The following is a 21,440-nucleotide window of genomic DNA, read 5'->3' as shown; positions in this document are numbered from 1 at the left end:
AGAGTGCTGGTTTCATAGCCAGAACAAGCTTGGAGGCCATAATTAATTTTCAGTTTTAATATAGATATTGTTAAGTTTTCTTTATTTTATTTTTAATATATTTTCCCAATGAATTAAATTAATACACTGTTAACCAACCTTTTTATGTTGCTACCAACTTTTTAATTTTTTACCAAATGAAGATTATATGGTTCACACACTGTTGGATATAAATCTTAAGAAAAAATAAAAACCCTGTGTTTGTAGGTATAGCTACATTTGTAACAGAATCAATATTAAATAGAATAATTGAGGATTTTATTGGGACCTCACATATAGCTTTACTCCTGGAGTTACATTTGGAATGAAAATTTTAGGGAGCACATGTACATTTTGGATTTTTGATGCTTGAACTCTTGTAGGCTTACAGTTTAAGGACTTTATAATAGTATTGACAAAGGGGGCTGAATTTTGTTAAACTTGTTTTGACTGCTGAAGACAATTTTTCAATTGTGTTTTGATAAACAGCTTTGTGAAATTGATGAAACATGATGGTTTAAGCATTGTCTTGCATACATTGCTTGATTGTAAAATCAATTGACAAATGAAAGTTGTGAGTTACTCAGTGGAGGCTCCACAAAGACAACTACAAATGATTTCTATGAACATATCTGAACCAGTTCTTTAAAAATCAAGTGTGTCTTTCAAGCTAAAATTTATGATGAATATACTGTGGATTCTAGATACTTTGAATCAAACATAAATGAAAGCCGCACTGAGACAAAAATATCTACTAAATTGAACAGCATGTAGTAAAAAAACTGCAAAGACTAAAATGTTTGGCAAATAGAGTATTGTGATTAATCTAATTTTCTGTTTTTTGGAGCATCTTTTTTGTCAAAAAATATTTCTAAACATATTTATTCAAATTTTCCATTTTAAGAAGGTATATACAAAACTTACCTGATCATTTATTGAGCAATAGCAATTTTTTTTTAGTTGAGGGCCATTTTCTGAGTACGAGTTATAATTTTTCTGGTATCAATTAAATGAATTATTTCAAAGTAGGGTAGCATATGTTCATTATAAGAAGTTTAAACATGCTGATGAGTTGATGGGTGCAGCACAGCAACATGGCACAAGTATACATATGTAACAAACCTGCATGTTATGCACATGTACCCTAGAACTTAAAGTATAATAATAATAAAAAAAAAAAAAACAGAAAGAAAAAAAAAAAGAAGTTTAAAAAAAATCCTAAGTATTTATACTATACAAATATTTAAATGAATATCAACAGTGAGAACTTATCATGAATTTATAACTATCCAGATTCAAGTAATATTGTATAATATATTGAGTCTAATATTGTATACCTTTTTATATATGTAGAATGGGAATTGTGTAAAACTACCTAGGTATTGCAGTTATAGTAATAGATGCATCTCTCAAAGGTTGTTTATGCTTCTATAGAAAAGGTCAGAATACACCAAATATTTTGAAAACATTTTCATTTAGATTATTACATATTGATTTTTTATATTAATATTAAAGTATGAGTATTATTTCCAATTGAGAGAAACTATACAACATAAATTATACATAGGTTGCAATGTGTTATTGGATATACTTTAGAAATGGTGCAGCAAATTTATTAATGGATGCTTATATTACCCCCATAATTAGTTGTATTAAAATATGTTCGTCCTCATTGGAATTTGAAATAATTAAAATGTATATTTCATAAACTCATATAATAATACCATTTCTCAACAGTCATAAGTTTATAAAGATTTTGTATAAATCTACTGGGAGCAATAAAATAAAGATCATGGATTAACATTTTTCCAAAAGGACCTTTAATATATAATGAAAAATATCTTGGGCTTTGATCTTGGTTTATAAGGAATATGCACATCAATCAATTTTTCTTATTCTCCTGCTTATGTTGAATATCATTTCTTGGGTGCTTGTTTTAATAATAAGAGAACATTCCACAGAGCCAATAAAATGTTGTTGTGATTAGGAATGATTTTGTAATTTCATTATATAGTTAGCAAATTCAGTCAAACCAAGCACAATAGTTAAAATTACCCAAAGTCAAAAGCATATAACACAACTAGAATTTAATCCTTTCTGTATGTAACATTTTAGCAGGCGGGGCCGATATTCATCATCATCTTGATGGTATTGATAATATGACAATGTAAAATATCTATTGCTTGAAAATCCTACTTCCTTTTAGCTCAGTTCTCAGCCATCTCTAAGATGTATCACTCATTCTTATGGTCCAAGATGATGGCTCATGTTTTAGCCATGACATCTGCATTTCTGGCATCAAGCTGGAAGAAATTATGAAGCAACCAGGCAAAGTCAGGCTTCAACCATGTTTGAAATCAAGTTCTGGGAAGGTGTCATGCAACATGTCAGAACTTAGTCCATTGGCCAAACTTACCTCTAAGGGAAGGAGAGAAATATAATCTTTATTTTGGGTGACCACGTGTCCAGCTAAAAATCGTGCAGTCTATTACAATGAAGGAAGAGGAAAATGGATATTAAAGATTTTAGAGGTCTTTACCATAGCATCCATCCGTATCACTCTACAAAATCTGCATTATCAAAGGCAATAAATGAATTCCAGCATGATGTATAAGGGGCTTGGAGGGAGCAATGGAAGAGTAGCATGGAGGTTATAAGCTGATAGGACCCTGGAGAGAGAGGAAGTGATTTTTTTAACATATATTTAATGTGGGATTTAGAGACAAATAGTCTAAAGATTGTTTTAGTGCTACTCTAACAACATACCACAGAGTAGATGGCTTAAAACAATAGCGATTTATTCTCTCACAGTTCCGGAGGTTAGAAATTCAAAACCAAGGTGACAGCAGGCTCATTCTCCCCTTGAAACTCCAGGTAGAATTCTTCCTTGCCACTCCCTAACTTCTGGTGGTGACCATCAATCTTTGGCATTCCTTGGCTTATACTTATATGGCTCTACCCTTTGCCTTTCTGGTCACAGGGCTTTCTTCCCTGATTGTCTTTGTGTGCACATGGTATTTTCCTCTTCTTATAGCAGGGCTGTCCAACCTTGAGCTTCCCTGGTCCACATTGAAAAAAGAATTGTCTTGGGTTGCACGTAAATACGCTAACACTAACCATAGCTGATTCAAAAAAATATAATGTGGGTTTTTAAAAAATATGTATTTATTTATGAGACGGAGTCTCGCTCTGTTGCCCAGGCTGGAGTGCAGTGGCGCGATCTTAGCTCACTGCAAACTCCACCTCCCGGGTTCACACCATTCTCCTGCCTCAGCCTCCCGAGTAGCTGGGACTACAGGTGCCCGCCACCACGCCCGGCTAATTTTTTGTATTTTTAGTAGAGACGGAGTTTCTCCGTGTTGGCCAAGATGGCCTCGATCTCCTGACCTCGTGATCCGCCCGCCTCGGCCTCCCAAAGTACTGGGATTACAGGCATGAGCCACTTAGCCCAGCAAAAAATATAATGTTTTAAGAAAGTTTATGCCGGGCGCGGTGGCTCAAGCCTGTAATCCCAGCACTTTGGGAGGCCGAGGCGGGTGGATCACGAGGTCAGGAGATCGAGACCATCCTGGCTAACATGGTGAAACCCCGTCTCTACTAAAAATACAAAAAACTAGCCGGGCGAGGTGGCGGGCGCCTGTAGTCCCAGCTACTCGGAGGCTGAGGCGGGAGAATGGCGTGAACCCGGGAGGTGGAGCTTGCAGTGAGCCGAGATCGTGCCACCGCACTCCAGCCTGGGCGACAGAGCGAGACTCCGTCTCAAAAAAAAAAAAAAAAAAAAAAAAGAAAGTTTATGAATTTGTGTTGGGTCGCATTCAAAGCCATCCTGGACTGCATGTGGCCTAATAGCTTCAGGTTGAACAAGCTTTATTATCATTATGTTGAATTAGGGAACACCCAAATGACCTCATCTTAATTTGATTTACATCTAGGAAGACCCTATTTCCAAATAAGGTCACATTCTAGGTAATGGGAATTAGGACTTCAACTTATCTTTTAGGGACACACAATTTAGCTGGTAACAGAGTACTTCAAGAGAATACACTGTTTGGGGAACTTTAGAAATCCAGACTTTAAAAGTTTGGGCTTTGTTTTTATAATGAATTTCCACTATGGTTACAGACATATACTATTTTTCAAGATTTTTGGATTAAGATTTTTGTTATTTTTGATGTGCTCATAGGCAAAAACAGGATTTAAGGTGGTCTTAATTATCAGGCTATACCCATCTAGATGTTTTCCTTCCTCTACAGGAATTCATCCCTTTGAAAACAACATCAGACATCATGACATCTTTTTTACTTCTGTGTATATAAGACATGAGTCTTATATATATATATATATATATAATATGAGATAATATAAACCTTATATATATTATATAAGTAATATATTACCTTATATATATTACAATATATAAGGTAATATGTGACCATATATAATACATTACTAAGCCATGTTCCTAGTGTGTTTGCAGTCTCCACTTTGTATCTTGCCTTAAATTCAGCATATCTTATGTAACTTACCTGAAGAAGATTCATTTCCAAACCATTTTCTTTAACTTTACATACCATTGTTAATAGATTTATAATATATATTTTTAGTCTACTTAAGATTAGAGTCAGTACATTGAGTGGTGAAGATAGTGCTCTGGAAGGCATATAAACCATAAGAATAGTACCGAAAAGTCTGGCTTCTGGAAGTCACACACAATTTTTTTTTTTTTTTTTTTTTTTTTTTTTTTTTTTTTTTTTTGAGACAGAGTCTCACTCTGTTGCCCAGGCTAGAGTGCAGTGGCATGATCTCGGCTCATTGCAACCTCCACCTCCCAGATTCAAGCGATTCTCCTGCCTCAGCCTCCCAAATAGCTGGGATTACAGGCATGAGCCACCATGCCCAGCTAATTTTTGTATTTTTAATAGAGACAGGGTTTCTCCATGTTGCCTAGGTTGGGAACTCCTGACCTCAGGTAATCCACCTGCCTCAGCCTCCCAAAGTGCTGGTATTACAGGTGTGAACCACCATGCCCAGCCACGAAATTAAAAAACAAACGAAAACAAAATAAAACAAAAAAATTTGTGTAAACTTATGTGCTCACATAGGAACAGAACCTGGCAGACGGATTATTTGTTATCAGTCCATTATAGCTCAGAAACTCATGAATATATACAGTGATATTCCAGTTGATAACAATAAAAATTGTATTTTTTACATATCTTGCTTGTAGTATATGTTTACAAATATTTCAATTTAGACCTAAAGACAGAAAGACCATTCAACCTATCAATCCCATTACTGGGCATATACCTAAAGGAATATAAATCATTTTATTATAAAGACATATGCACGTGTATGCTCATTGCAGCACTATTCCCAATAGAAAAGACATGGAATCAACCTAAATGCCCATCTATAGTAGACTGGATAAAGAAAATCTGGTACGTATATACCACGGAATACTATGCAACCATGAAAAAGAATGAAATCATGTCCTTTGGAGAGACACAAATGGAGCTAGAAGCTATTATCCTTAGCAAACTAAAGCAGGAAAGGAAAACCAAATACTGAAAATTCTCACTTATAAGTGGGAGCTAAATGATGAGAACACATGGACACATAGAGGAGAAAAACATACCCTGGGGCCTGTTGGAGAATGGAAGATGGGAGGAAGGAGAGGATCAGGAAAAATAACTAATGAGTTCTAGGATTAATAGCTAGGTGATGAAATAATCTATATAAATAACCCCCATGCCACAGGTTTACCTATGTAAACAAGCCGGCACATGTACCCCTAAACTTAAAATAAAAGTTAAAAAAAATAATAATAAAGCATGTTTGAGGTCTTGTAGGTGCAAGTTTATTTAGTAAAAAAATTGACTCAGCTGGAACAGCTTATACAATAACTATGTTTTCAGTATAACTGTTACTTTCACTATCTTTTGATTTTGATTTATTTACATTTGTAGAATTACTCAATTAGAAAACAGAGTAAATTGTATGTCCTAAAAGAACAATGTTTAAATAAAAGTAAATGTATTTACTTGCTTTATATGGTCATAACAAATGGGATTAAGTTTATCTCCTTGCTATGTATTTCTGTGGAGTGTATGCCTTCCTGCTCTCTGTGATTAGCACATGTAATCTGGGAATTTAAAAGTGAAAATATTTATCAGTGTGTGGGTCTATGCCTCTTAATGACAATCAAAATATTTATATTCAGAGAACTGGGATAGACTTGTGGAATAGAGAGTTTTGAGGAAGATATTATTGTGCATATCATATAAAGGTTATATAATTTCATGTTTATCTTCTTGTCTTTGCAGTGTGTGCAGGAACGGAGAATAAACTGAGCTCTCTCTCTGACCTGGAACAGCAGTACCGAGCCTTGCGCAAGTACTATGAAAACTGTGAGGTTGTCATGGGCAACCTGGAGATAACCAGCATTGAGCACAACCGAGACCTTTCCTTCCTGCGGGTAAAGCTTTGGCTTTCTTTCTCTTCTTTGTGAGTGGACAGTGGTGTCATGATGCATACAGGCAGACCTGCGTGCTGATACCTGGAAGGTGTGCTCTTCTGCCTGGCAGGCACTGTGACTCTAGGCAAAAGATAAGAGATAGTGAAACACACCCAGGAAAAGAACAAGAGTAACAAAGCCATAATGACTGACGCTCCCGAGTTTAAAGCAGTTGCTGTTGCCCTAAGATTGATAAAAGATTCTGTCACCATGTAGTACATGACATCTAGCAAATCTTTTTCTGACAAGCTGTGAACTAGGAGAGTCAGAGGACAAATCAGATAACAATTGATAATTTCAGGCAGTCATCTCCATTTCTGCCTCTTTTCTGCCATTTCAGACTTTTAGACTATTTTATATCACATAAGGAGACTAACACTGTTATTAAACAAAATAAAAAAGAAAAGAAAAGAAAAGGGTAGGGAAGTAAAGCATGTGGTTTTGAAAACCTACAAGTTATTTAAAGTAGACTCATAGAAAAGTACTTATGTAGATCAATACACACATGAACACAAATGTGTATATGTATACTTGAAGTTGCTCAATCAGTCCTTTTGGAAATTACTACTATTATTATTATTATTATTTTGCTTTCATTCATCTATGCTATGTTAAATTGGCATTAGTGCTAATGCTTCCAGTTTCTTTAATTTTGCTTTAACTGGAATATGTTTGGGAAAATCTGAACTTGAAGGGGACTTGGACAAAGTGAGATGGGGATGTGGTCTTTGCACAATTAAAAATGTATTCTTATACAAGAATTACTAATATACATTTTAAACAATAGCATCCCTAGAATATATTTGGTCTTGTTTTCAGTAACTTTTACACACTTCTTAGAAGCACTTTCATATAAATATACGTTAAATGTTTTGAATACTGATGTAATAAACCGGTTATTGGATAGTAATTTTTTTAGAGATCTAAGATAATTTTAATAATTCTATACTTAGGTAAATAGTGAAAAGAGTGATATTTAAATATTTTGAGTGTACTAAATATGTCTAAAATTGGTAACAACCTAAGAAAATGAACCACCTCAAAACATTAATAACACTGTATGGCTTACAATATCCATTTTTAAAACGACTCTCATAGTTGGACTAGTAAAGCAAATGAACCGAAGGTATTTCCTTACTCTCTACTTGACTGATAGAGCTCTGTTTCTGTAAGTTATGTGTCAAAAGTTTTTAATAATTTTGATGGTTAATTTTGAGGTCTTTCTTTATCAAAAGTAGATAGTTAAGGATATCCGAATCATAGAATTAGAGGGCCTTAAAAGAAACTACTTTTTTTTTCTCTCTCTCTTTTGTTTTTTGTCTTTTGCTTTTTGAGATGGAGTCTCACTTGGTCACCCTGGCTGGAGTGCAGTGGCACGATCTTGGCTCACTGCAACCTCCGCCTCCCAGGTTCAAGCAATTTTCCTGCCTCAGCCTTCCGAGTAGTTGGGATTACAAGCGCGTGCTGCCACGCCCGGCTTATTTTTTGTACTTTAGTAGAGACGGAGTTTCACCGTGTTGCCCAGGCTAGTCTCATACTCATGAGCTCAGACAATCAGCCCTGTTCGGCCTCCCAAAGTGCTGATATTACAGGTGTGAGCCATCACGCCCGACCCAAAAGAACTTACTTTTTGAGGGAGCTATTGTTTAAAGAAGGGAACACATACAAACTATCTTAGGACATATGACAAGAAACTCAATGACATTATAGAATAGACAAACTAACAAAGTAAGCTGAATTCTGAAGCAGGAAAAAGAAATAATTTAAACAGTCTATTAGATTGGAATAATAGAAAAATTTTAAAATGCAATCTAAAGATCTGTGTTTTTCTTCTTATGTTTGCTTTACTTTTCTATACATGGAACTAAATTTCACTGATAATACAAATAGTCGTGACTATTGTAAATGACAGTCATTGTATTAAATAACATGAAAATATCTTTTTATGTATTTTATAGTAATTCTTATGGTCTTGTAAGGTAAAAGCATAGAATGATAAAAAATAGACTATAGACCATTTTTAACTTTTAGCAATATGAAAGTAGCATGTAGATATTTTTGATATATGGTCGATACTGTGTTAGAAACTATTTGAATTAAAAAGTAAGATACGTTATTAGACAGATTTGCAAAAAGTAAGATAAGGAGGGCCAAGATTTCTGCCTGTATAAAAAGTAAGCTATTTCTTTCACAAAAGTAAATTTTGGTTCCTAACTACTAGCATCTCTAAAAAGTTCATCTAAACTTTGTATTAACCCATGTGCATATCTTTATTTTAATATATGTATTTAATGACAACTCTAATAGCACTTAGTTTTTGCTTCCTAACTTATTTTTTGTTTCACATATCTTTTGTTTTTTTTTAAAAAAATCATTTCTATTATGACATATACCGATTCATGTCATATGCAGTATTATGTATTACACCTCTCTAATCCTTAGGAAAACATGTCTGCAATCCCAAGTAAACAATGGCATTTATTGTCCTTGACTTCAACAATCATGTTGAGGATTATAGATATGTAATACATAAGTACTGTGTGTATATATATATGTGTGTGTATACATAGGCATATTACAAATACTGTATTTGTATACATATATACATATATGATAATTGTGTTTTATATGTGATATGTATGTGTTGGTGTGTGGGTGTGAGATTTTATATATATATATATATATATGTATATATATATATATATATATATAAAATCATTGCTAAGACACAAATAAGAACCCAGAATCAGAAAGAAGTTGTGGTCTTATGTTAATGGTAGGGGTGGGGTGCATGCTGGGTTATCTGAAGGATTCAGGAAAACTTGGCTCATTCTGAGGGATTGGCTTATTCTGAAGGATTCAGGAAAAGTTTCATCAAAGGGGTGCTTGAATTAAATCATGAGAAAATGAACAGAAGCTCATGAGGTGAGTGCATTGTAAGAGAAGGGCATTTCAATGGGAGTAGTATAAGGCTTAGAAGGAAGCCCCTGAATCAGAGTTAATAAATGTGTACTCAGTGTGCACTGTTTTAGACACTAGGCATATATGTGCAAATAAATCACATGTGACTCCTAATCCCAGGGAAGCTACAGTATAATGTTGATGAAGAAAAAGTTTCAGGTGGAGTAGAATATTCCTTTGGAGAGGTAGGAGATACCAGATTCCAGTGACAAGTTAACATTTTGTGATTGGATAAGGTAGTCAATGGAGATTAAAAAGAGTAAGATCTAAGATCAATAAGTGGTTCAAGAACAGAATACTCTTTAACCAGGTGTGGCGGTTCATGCCTGTAATCCCAGCACGTTGGGAGGCTGAGGTGGGCAAATCACTTGAGGTCAGGAGTTCAAGACCAGCCTGGCCAACATAGTGAAACCCCGTCTTGACTAAAAATACAAAAATTAGTTAGGTGTGGTAGTGGGCACCTGTACTTGGGAGGCTGAGGAAGGAGAATCACTTGAACCCAGGAGGCAGAGGTTGCAGTGAGCTGAGATCATACCACTGCACTCCAGCCTGTGCAACAGAGCGAGACTCCAAAAAAAACAAAACAATAACAACAAAAAACCCAGAATACTCTGGATGCCCCATTCTCTGTTTTCTTACTGGGCCCTGAAAGCAGAGACTATTTACCAAAATCTTCATAATACTACCGTATTGGATGATACAGTATTTCAAATTATACTTTTGAATATGCTACAAAGCTCTCCATTTAATATCAAATTTCATTCCTTCCTAAAACCACATTATGGCTTATTTATGCTGATAGTAACTTCTCTCCACAATATATGATCTGTCCAGTATTGGCACTTTATAGTAAGTGGAGTCCATGTAAAGAAAATATAGTGATTTTACCATTATTTCCTATAAGTTTCAAATTGTATGAGTGGATAATAAATGTATATTTCTCCATTATATACATAGATCTCATCTATATTTATGTAACTAGGACTCATTGACCAAATTTCTTATAAAGGTTTTACAGTTTCCCTTCCTCTAAGAGTGACCCAAATGATATATTTAGAGGGTCAATAGTGATCTTAAATTTCATTCTGGATTCATTTCTGTCTTTAGGAACTTAAGAAATTACTTTAGGTTTTAAAGGATTTTTCTTCCTTATTTTCATCTCTAGCTAGCAAGGTAGTAGTGTTTTGCTTTGTCATTTGTTTTATTTTGTATGAAACCACTCAAATTTCTATGAATTGTGACAATTTTCCCTGATATCTCGTTTATCTTGTTTACTATCTGCATATTCAACATTTATGACTAAGACAGTGATAAGACATAGTAAATATTCATTAAATATTTGTTGAATGGACAAGAGAATTAGCATTTGTCTTAAATTTTAGATCCCAATTTCATATATGATCTATTGTCTAGATAAACATGTTAGTCTCTTTTCATAGTCATGTTATTTCAGTGTGCCCTCACACACAGGCCAGGTATGTGGGAATAAGACAATCAAAATCCTTTCCCATGAGGATTTGGAATTGTCACCAATAGCATTCAGTTTCTCTATTAGTTTCTTAACTACTCGAATACCACGACACAGCCATTTTTTGTCTTGTGGTTTGAATGTCATAGAGAGCTGTACAGATAGAATGAAGCCAACACTGAAACAGAGGTAGAGTAGAAAAAAGCAATATTTACCCCAAATGGTAATTTGGGGAACCAGTCATTTCCATTTCCCACTCTACTTCTGAAGACAGATTGCATTCCAGCCATTTCCACCTGTACTCTTGCAACTTTATAGTAATTTCACCCTTAAACTAGAAAAAGATTGCTTCCTTTTACTACACTAAAATGCCTTGTCTAGTACATCTCCTGAGATTTCAAGAACACAGCAAAAGTGAGCCTTTGTAATTGGATTGAAGATGTACTTTTAAATAATTTTAATATTTGTAGATACTTTCCTTAATCTTTGTTAGATACATTCTGTTGAAATGCTTTTAAATGCGTTGTTTTCAAGATGCTTTTATTATAGCAACCTTGATGCTTATCTCTGTAAACACTTTTCATGCCAGCTTTCTTGTAACCTCCAGTTTTTGCATTTCTTTTTGGGAAGAGAAATCCAGTTCACTGTGTTTAACATTCAACTCCCAAGGAACCACATTGCTGGCTAGAAAAAGGCCCTAAAACTTATTTATTATGTATTTTATCACTATCACAAGGTTAAGACATATAATAGAAAGCAGCAAGGCATAAAAATCACAGATTTTGCGCTATTGTCTTACACTTTGTGAACTCTTTAAAACAAGGCAAAATGTAGTAAGTAATGGGAATGAACTATTAGACCTTTTACCCTCATTAGAATTCGTGGGAGCTTTCTCTCCTTTGTCATTCCATTGGTCTTCTTTGCTACTGCTGGCACTTAATAACTCAGTGCTTCTAAAAAGGTGCCTGACCCACCAGCTTTTACACTTTAAATTTATTTTCTGTTTTATGTATTAGCTTTAAGCAAATAACTATAATGTGTCAATTATGTGTAAAGAAGTCTGCTATGAAATGTAGATATATAGAGAGTGTTAACACCTATCCTCAGTCATTGCTATAGTAGGTTATAATTTTTAATCTGTGGCTTGAATTTAGTTGTGTGCAAATTATTTTAGAAATAGTGTACATGAGGATTTTGAGGAGATAAGTTTATTTAACAGTTGATGCATGGATGTGGAATAGTTACAATATCGTAATTCATTGGGACTCTGTATGCTGTGGTCTAGAAACCTTAAATTTTAGTCATTATAGATGTCTTTTATTTCTAATAAATGAATAAAAATAAAGTAATATATGAAGATGCCTTTTAAAATAACATTCATACTCTATTATTGACAGCAAAAGGCAATGACTTTGAAAAAGTCAGAAAGTATACTTTTTTGAAGCAAAAAGATTAAGAAAAGGTACCTTCTCTCAGATAATGAATAACAAACACATGCTATTATGAAAAGGTAACACATCTGAAAAACAAAATTTACTTTTATTTTATATTTGGCAGAGCTATATGGCTGTTTTTGAATGTACAAGAAATAATGCCAACTAAAAATTTCTATTTTTAAAAAACAAAACTTTGGAGAAATCATGCAAATGGTTTATATTTCTCTACCGGAGAAAATGTCCTATTTTTAAATTCAAATATAGCCTTTGTCTTTAGTTAATAATTAACATTTTATAATGCTATAGAACTGTCATCCTCTTTTATTAGGATATGTATGGGATTCTTCTGAGGATGTTGCTTTTCAACTACTCTTCATAAGACATAAAATTTGCATTATTTTTCCATAGCTAGTAAAGGATCTATACATTTCATTCTCTTTCTCATGCATATTCCTCTTCCGACTAATGACAAGCATGTGTTAGAAGGCAGAGAAAGCTGCAACTCATACAGCAAAATACTGACAATGTTACTGGAACCAAAGACTTTGGCTTCATTAGCACAGTTTTCTTACAATAAAGTCAGGAATGATGTTTGACAATGAGTTTCAAGTTGCAACAAGTAACCAAGTCTTGATCTATTCCTTCCCCATTTTCAGTAAGGATGAACAACCATTGAGAGTTAATATGAAATTCTAAAATATTTACATTTTAGCCTACTTCTAGCTTTAGTGCTTCCTTTTCAGTGTCCTCTGGCAATTAGAAGCACATGACTAGAATTAAATCCAACAGTATGGGAGATGGTTTTATGTTTGTGTCTGTTTTCCATATCTTCCTCATACACTTTTAACTCTATGTCCAGGCTAAGCTGTCTGCTGCATAGCATGATTTAGAAAAAACCCTATATTGAAGAGTACATATTTCAAAATAAATGGATAATTTATACAGTACTTATTCTTAAGTTATGAATATGTTAGAAAATGATTTACTGAATAGTTTTTTTCAAATACTAGCTACCAACACCCATCTATATTTGTTTTTAGCTTATTAAATACCAGATAGAATGACTTGTGTGGCGGAAATTATGTTGGAGAGAGAGAATCAGGATGAGAACACTTGCCATATTTTAAAAACATTAGAGAGGAAAACACCATTTAAATTAAACATCTATGACATAATAAAGTGGGTCCACATGAGTTACAATCTCATATTTCCCAAAAAGATTATTTAAGTGCAACATTTTCAGATACAGCATGCATATCTCAGTTGTGCACACATTTTGATTGGACCGTATAGTAGGAGTACAAGCCTGAATTTGTATTCCTGAAAAACTTTGTAAGATATTTGTCGCTCAAATGGTGAACAAGTAAATGAGAATTCTATATCAAGTATTTGTATTCTGTAACTATCTATTCATTGAGCACAGTAGTCTATGTTTTTCTTCCATGTCACTAATTAAGACAGGTGACAAGAGAGGATTACAAGATCAACATCGAAATACTTAGACTTCACTATCATTAGATTCAAAGAAACTGCACCTTCAAGAAATTATTGGTTGGGTAAACAAGCATTAAAAAAGATACGGTGCTGGAACTTTTTCTTTAATTCTTTCTGTTTGAATTTCATGTAAAATTGCTTTTATGGTAAAATGTTACATATTTAGATGCTGCGTTAACATGATGATCTCTTAGCTGGGTGAGACAGAGAGTGCTAAAAACGACACAGAGAGAATAATATTGCAACATGTCAGTTGGGCCAAAGCAGACATTTTGGGTTAAATAGAATTTTCAAAGCTTTGATAGTTTCTGAAAGCTGTTTCTAAGGCCATTAAATATAATACATATGCAATTTTGTATGTGTGTATTTACAGCTGACTTTCAAATTGAAACTTGATTTTGTACTAAATCTAATCATGGAACTTGTATTACGTTTGAAAAAGCTATGCAATTTACACTTGGCTTAGGATTTTTTTTTTCTCAGAGGTTAAGTACCATTTAATCTAAAAATATACATTGACTCAAAATTCTAATGCTCTTTCAGAAATTCTACAAGATAAATCAAAGGATAAAAAATGTCTATATTCTTTATTTGGTATTTATTTAAACATATATTTTAAATTTTCTTTTTAATCATTTCAATCAAATATTAAATAAAAATATATTCAATAGGCTGGTGCTGTGGCTCACACCTGTAATCCCAGCACTTTGGGAGGCTGAGGTAGGAGGATTACTTGAGACCAAGAGTTTGGGTAACATCGTGAGACCCTGTCTCTACAAGCGTTTTAAAATTTAACCAGTGTGGAGGCACATGCCTGTAATTCCACCTACTCAGGAGGCTGAGGTGGGAGGATCATGTGAGCCCAAGAGTTGGAGGCTGCAGAGAACTAACATTGTGCCACTGCACTCAAACCTGTGCGACAGAGGAAAATGTTGTCTCAAGAAAAAACAACAATAAATAAACAAGCAAAATATATACATCTATATGAGTTTCCTCTGTATCTTAAGCAGATTAAAAAACTATAAGTAAAATGGTGTCTATGATAAAGATGTATAACTGATAGTAAATATTTGAAGGAATATTAGAAGGAATGATAGAAATAAGAAATAGATTAGTATTTATCAATCTAGTATCAATAGACTAGTATTTATCAATCTGATATGTGTAAATATATACATATATTAAAATTATAGTATATACAAGTATTGTAAATAGAGTGGCCATTTATATCTATGCACATGTAAATGTAAATTAGCAACCACTTTCCAGGAATCAAGAACCAAATTAGTATATAATATTAACTTTATATAATGTTTCTCATTAAGTATAACCTACTAAATATTGAAAACAATCTATTATTTCAATAATAATAAATAATAATAAAACTATTTGCAACAAGTTCTTTTAGCCCCTAATTGCAATGCAGTTTCCACAAATATGCCCTTGTTGCAAATATATTTAAATTAAAAATTAATTTATTAGGATGGTGAGCAGATGCAAAGTGTTTCTTTATACTTCTGGGCATTGTGGTATTTAAATTAGGCTTAAAAATGTGCATATAATGAATTTATAGGCTTGTCTTAATTTTAAATGAGAAAATTACAGCCAGGCACGGTGGCTCACCCCTGTAATCACAACACTTTGGAAGGCCTAGGTGGGAAGATTGCTTGAGCCCAAGAGTTTGAGACTAGCCTGAGGAACATGGTGAGACCCTGTTTCTACAAAAAATTGAAACAAAATAAACAAATAAGTAGAGAACCCAAGTAACACGTCCATTTTACTCTATGATTCTTTGTTTTCCTTTCTCAGGGAAATTGAGCATATAAAAGTTATTCCTTTACTTCTTTTATTTGGGAACAGCAAGGACCTTTATTCAAAGAGACAGAACACAATTATGTGATGTTGTTAAAGAATTATATTGTCGATTAGGTATCTTTTAATTCTAAAAACGAAGCATTGGAATATAATCAATACCTTTTTAAATTTCAAAATATACTGCATATATTCCCATTAGCTTTATTTTTCTCTGACTCTTGAAATGAAACACTTTGTTTTCTTTCAAAAAAAGGCAGATTTAAACTTGATGAACAATTTTGCATGAGACCAAATCAATTTTAAAGGTCTCTCGTTGGTCACACAGAGTATAATTTAAGGATCAAAAGTGTAAAAATAAAATGTGAAAACTGTTACATTTAGAAACATGGTAATTATTTCTCCGGATCTCTAATTTGAACTCATTTACTGTAAAAATAATACAGTAAAATATATAATGAATGTGATAAAAACTAAGGTATTTTAGTAAACATAGGCTCCTTCAAAATCATTATTATTAAATTTCTACCTGAAAATCAGAATATGTAATTGTTTAACTAAATCCTCTTAAATAATTTAGTACTACTCTTTCCAAAAATAAAAGTGCCTATCATGATGCCCAGCACCTTGTAGCCCCTCAGTAAGAGCTGACTGGCTGTATCTAACCCTATTAGGCTTCTTCCTTTCTTCTTTGATACCCTGTATACCATTATTGAGCCATGCTCTGAAGACTTGACAATAAGTTTTCACGAAGCTTTTTTGGAGGTTCAGTTTTTGGGTGGTGGTGATTTGTATTTTCAGAGTGTTAAAATTGCAAGTCAAACACTTGGTTGTTTTTAAGAGGCAGTCAATAGCTGAAGAAGTATAAAGACTCTACGTAGTTTGTGAGGGTTGTTTTAACATCATTTCGTAGAAGCAATGAAATGTATTCTTCAATAACACAATGAGACATCAATAAAGCATCAGGAAGCATTCATGAAAGAAACGCATAGAGAAAGTACAAGCAAATATGGATTATATATCTGAATTGCATTACTTTCCTTCTTAAAACTTTCCATCCTCTTAGGATAAAGTCCAAAATTCTTATTAAATTCCTACAGTTGTTTGGTCCATACCTATAAGCTTTGTCTTCCCACTGTCACTAATGACATGAAAACTCACTGGCCATCTTTCAGTTATAACCAACTTCCTTTTGGTATTCAGCTCTTTCTAACTCTACTGACCTTTCTCTCATTCTCAGATTTTCTCCCCCATGAACATATGGATACACCTAAGTATTCATGTCCTGGCTGAGTTCTGTTCTGTTTTTAGGTCTCCATTATAAATAATTTCTTCAGGGATATTTTACTAACTACCTAGTCTAAATTCCTCCCATTACATACATTCATAGCACCCTCTGCTTCCTTGTAGCACTTCTACTATAACAATTATTTAAGTATTTGTAAATTCTGTCAACACTCCTAAATAACAAGTACCAGACAAAGGCCATGTCTAGTTCACTGCAGAATTCTAGCGTAGTACACAGTGCCTGTCATGTAGTGGCTGCTCAGCAAATACTTGTGAAATAAATAAGCAAATTTTATAACAATAAGAATAAGTTCTTTTATTTATGACATTAAATCAGGAAAAAATTGCACAGAAATTACTTACTTTTCCAACTGAAGTTCCTCTCTATCGTGTCTTGTAGAATCTATAGTACCTTTCATCTTACCTTTCATTGCCTATGAAATGATTTGGTTAATAATAAATGATATGCTACCCATAATGGAAACATGGGATACTTAGCTTATATATTTACACTGTTACATAAAAGCCTAACAGACATATAGGTAGTGCAGCTTATTGGCTGAGCTGCATGACTTGAGCAGAGTCATGTAGCCTTCACAGCTTTCACTATCTTGAGATACTTCTCTGATCTGCCTTGAATACCTGAGAATCCTTCCATTAACAAATCCCTTATGTCCAGTTCCTTTTCTTTTTTTTTTTTTTTTTTTTTGACATGGAGTCTCGCTCTGTCACCAAGACTGGAGTGCAGTGGGGTGATCTCAGCTCACTGCAAGCTCTGCCTCCTGGGTTCACACCATTCTCCTGCCTCAGCCTCCCAAGTAGCTGGGACTACAGATACCTGCCAGCACACCTGGCTAATTTTTTTTGCATTTTTAGTACAGATGGGTTTCACCGTGTTAGCCAGGATGGTCTCGATCTCCTGACCTCGTGATCCACCCACCTCAGCCTTCCAAAGTGCTGGGATTACAGGCATGAGCCACTGCACCTGGCCATGTCCAGTTACTCTTTTTAAACTGAGGCCTCTGTGCTTTTGCATGCAATTTTCTTCCTTTATGGAATGTCTTTTAGCCCTTCTGTATTTGGAAAATCATACACTCTCTACTAACTTGTTCTAAATATAAGCTATCTCTATTCCCCTAACCTTAACATGCTCCTCCAGATTCAATCTGTATTTTCATCCCTACCTTTACCATCAAGACAAGCAGAATTAATGTCTTCCATTGTTTCTCCATAGTCCTAAGCACCTACTGGTACTATACCATATGTCACATTGTGTAGGCATGTGTTAGATGATGAGATATACTATGCATTTTTGTCAATTTATGTAGATTGTACAGAGTAAATGTTCAGTGAACTTTTATTTTTTGAACAGATAAATAAACTGTGTTAAGTGGTTTTCTTCCAGTGAATTTTGTTATACTGGAATTATATTCTTTGTAATAAAAAGAAACACCATATTTATAAGCTTCCTTAGACTCACATTTCATGTTGGCATGGACTAACACCTCAGAAATACCATTTGTTAAAAGAGGTTCAGGGCACTGTGCTGGTTTTATGCCTAACTCCATCTCCCACTCCTTATTACAACCCTCTGAATAAGTGTTGTTATTCACATTTTGTAAGTGATGAAACAGGCTCAGAGAATTAAATGACTTTCTCAGAACCACAGAGCTAATGGGCAAAGTGAGCATTTTAAACCAGTTCTTTCATTTTAAACTTTACACACTTGGACTCTGTCTTGCTGCTGCCTACTCTTTACCAATGACCCATTTGTTACTTACAGAAACCAGGAAAAATCAGACAAGGAAGGGAGATTTTCATTAAAAACAATTATAAAAATTTTGGAACTAGATTGGAAAAGGTAGGCCTCAGTAGAGTCACAACATTTGGGGACCCTGAGTAGACAGAGCTAAGATGACTCAGTGCTGGGGGCAGTGGGTATAAGGAAAACTGCACTGAGAACTTGAAAGACAAAGTCATCTCCTTTGCTATTCAGATTTTATAGTCAAAAGAATTAAACAGAGACCAAGGAGGATGATTGCTTAAAGCCAAGAGTTTGAGACCAGCCTGTGTAGCATATCTTTCTACAAAAGATATGCCTGTACTCCTCCCTACTCAGGAGGCTGAGACGGGAGGGTCATTTGAGCCCAGGAGTTTGAGACTGTAAGGAGCTATGAGTACACCACTGCATTTCACCCTGGGTGACAGATTTTTTTTAGAGATTGTCTCTAAAAAAGAAATAAAAATAAAAAAGAATTAAACATTCAGTAGATGTTTATTGACTGCCAACTCTTTGAAATTCATGGCACTATGTTTGTAAAGAAGTACAGAGCTATATTGTAATAGTTGACAGTAGCTAGCCCAAATTTAATAAGTGGAAAAAAAAAAAAGTTGTATAGTGTCAGAAAAGGTAAATGCCACAGCCATTCCCAGAATGAACTCCAGAGCTCCTTAAAACAAGCTACATCTTATCTTTATATCCCCAGTACCTAGCACCCTGCCTGGTATTTAAAAAAAAAAAAAAAAAAGAATTGTGAGTTAATTGATGATTGAGTAGCATGCATTTGGCAGGGGGTGCAGTTATAAGAAGATTCATGGAGGAGACAAAATGTGAGTTAATTTTATATATATATATATATATATATATATATATATATATATATATATAGAGAGAGAGAGAGAGAGAGAGAGAGAGAGAGAGAGAGAGAATAGAGAAAAAGGAGGAGGTATTCTAGGTGCATTTCCACCCGGGAAATCCCCTCCTTTTTAAAAATTCTGTTCATAGATGTGGAGGAAAGGAAAAAAGAGAAAGTATTTACCATGGCACAAGGGGTAAGAGCTGAGATGCCACAGAATAGTGAAATGTTAGGACATAAGACTGAAAAGGGAAGACCAAATTGTGGGGATCCTTTAAGACTTGTCAAGTTACTGAAAAGCTGCAACACATCCAGTGGCAGGAAAAAAGTATTATTTGGAGGAATTTACTTGTATGGGTATGGCATTATTTCAAACTCCAATGAATTAGTTTAATGAGAGCCTGGAATCAGTTCTTTGGAGTGGCAGTTGAAGGCAGAGATGTATTCAATAATCATTATAAGGAAAGACTTAATAAGGACTTAACAACTAACTGCATATAAAGGGTGTGGGTGAGAAAGTAGATAAAAAGATCCTGAGATCTCCAGTCTGGGACATTGGGGAGATGTGTTGTCCAGGTAGTCATAGGGATAAAGGAAGGACAGAGCATTGTTGCCAAAGATACCTGGTGGCAGGTGCCTTGAATTTCTATCACTTTTTCAGGAAGACCCCTCATTGGAAATGTGCTTTGCATCCCAAGTAAGGTAAGGTGCTCTGTCAGGGCTCATTCAAATGTCAGGCAGGAGGGTGGCTAGAGAATGAAAGTGTTAGTAAAGCATCTATCAGTAAACTTTTATTTGCAAAGACTAGATGACTACTGCATTTATTTCAAACAGTAATGAGATTAAACAAACAAAAAGTTAAGCTCAGTAATCAACTAGTTGTGCTTAAGCCATTTGGGGCAATAATCTAGGTGTCTTTCCAAGAAATGTAGTCCCCTGAAGAGGCTGGCTTAACCTTTTGTTTGCTGAATGTAATTACAGCACATTTAGAATTAAGATGAGGAGCTTCATTTTTATTGCAGGAACTGATTTGAAAGCAGTTCTGGTGATAAAATTTGCAGATAACTCTACTCTAGCAAAGTCCCGTTTGAATTTCCCCTATTATCAGTTAAAGGACTTAGATATCAGTGGACTTTGCCTTAGTGTGGTGGTTTGTTCTCAGTTCTCATCTATTTCAGTGAGGCGGTAGCAACAGTGACTGCTTTATTACTCCGTGTGAAGTAGGCTGCTGGAAAAGTGTCAATGCCCATGGGGTCAGCAATCCAACATCCTTCCTAAGGAAGCAGGGGGCACAAGCTAACTAATACGTGGTGCAAATAAAGAGGAATATGGTAAAAGGAAAGAAGTGAAGTCTTGGAAGAGAAGAGGAGTAAGCAGTAAATACACTGGGCATGGATGGATTTGGGTAAGCTGAGAGGAAGCCATGAGTACAGGAATATGCTAATAATGAAAGTATATGTCAATTGAGCTCCACAGTGTTTTCCAAATAGCTTAGATTTTTCAAATCCTTTGAGTGGGATCGCTTCACCTATACACCTTTGACTCTGCTAGTCAAGATTTATAAGGCAACTTTTGCTGCAGTTATCTTAGTATTTATGCACAATTGGTCTTTTTAATTGAGAGAGTCTCACTACCCCTGTGAAATAGTGGGACAAGTTCATCTTACTGATGAGGGCAACGAGGCACAGAAAGGTTACCTGACTTGCTTGAGGTCATGTATCCAGAGCTGGCAGAAGTTAAGCTCAGGAAATTCTGAAGTGACTCACTTCAGAGCTCATAACAAAATTTAACTTTACAGATAATTAAGCTCAATT

At 34.6% G+C, this 21,440-nt stretch overlaps 1 protein-coding gene across 4 annotated transcripts in view; it reads left to right on the top strand.

The window, feature by feature from the left end:
• Positions 1-21,440, top strand: part of ERBB4 (erb-b2 receptor tyrosine kinase 4) — a 1,181,951-nt gene that overhangs the window by 432,041 nt on the left and 728,470 nt on the right. For all 4 annotated transcript variants that reach the window (XM_025405288.1, XM_025405286.1, XM_025405289.1 and 1 more), the window contains exon 2: positions 6,342-6,493. In XM_025405288.1, the coding sequence (XP_025261073.1) occupies positions 6,342-6,493 (152 nt within the window). The remainder of the gene's footprint in view (positions 1-6,341; positions 6,494-21,440) is intronic.

The sequence above is a fragment of the Theropithecus gelada genome, chromosome 12 (genome assembly GCF_003255815.1).
Source record: "Theropithecus gelada isolate Dixy chromosome 12, Tgel_1.0, whole genome shotgun sequence".
In the NCBI taxonomy this organism is placed as follows: domain Eukaryota; kingdom Metazoa; phylum Chordata; class Mammalia; order Primates; family Cercopithecidae; genus Theropithecus; species Theropithecus gelada.
This window is presented reverse-complemented; position numbering and strand designations above follow the sequence as displayed.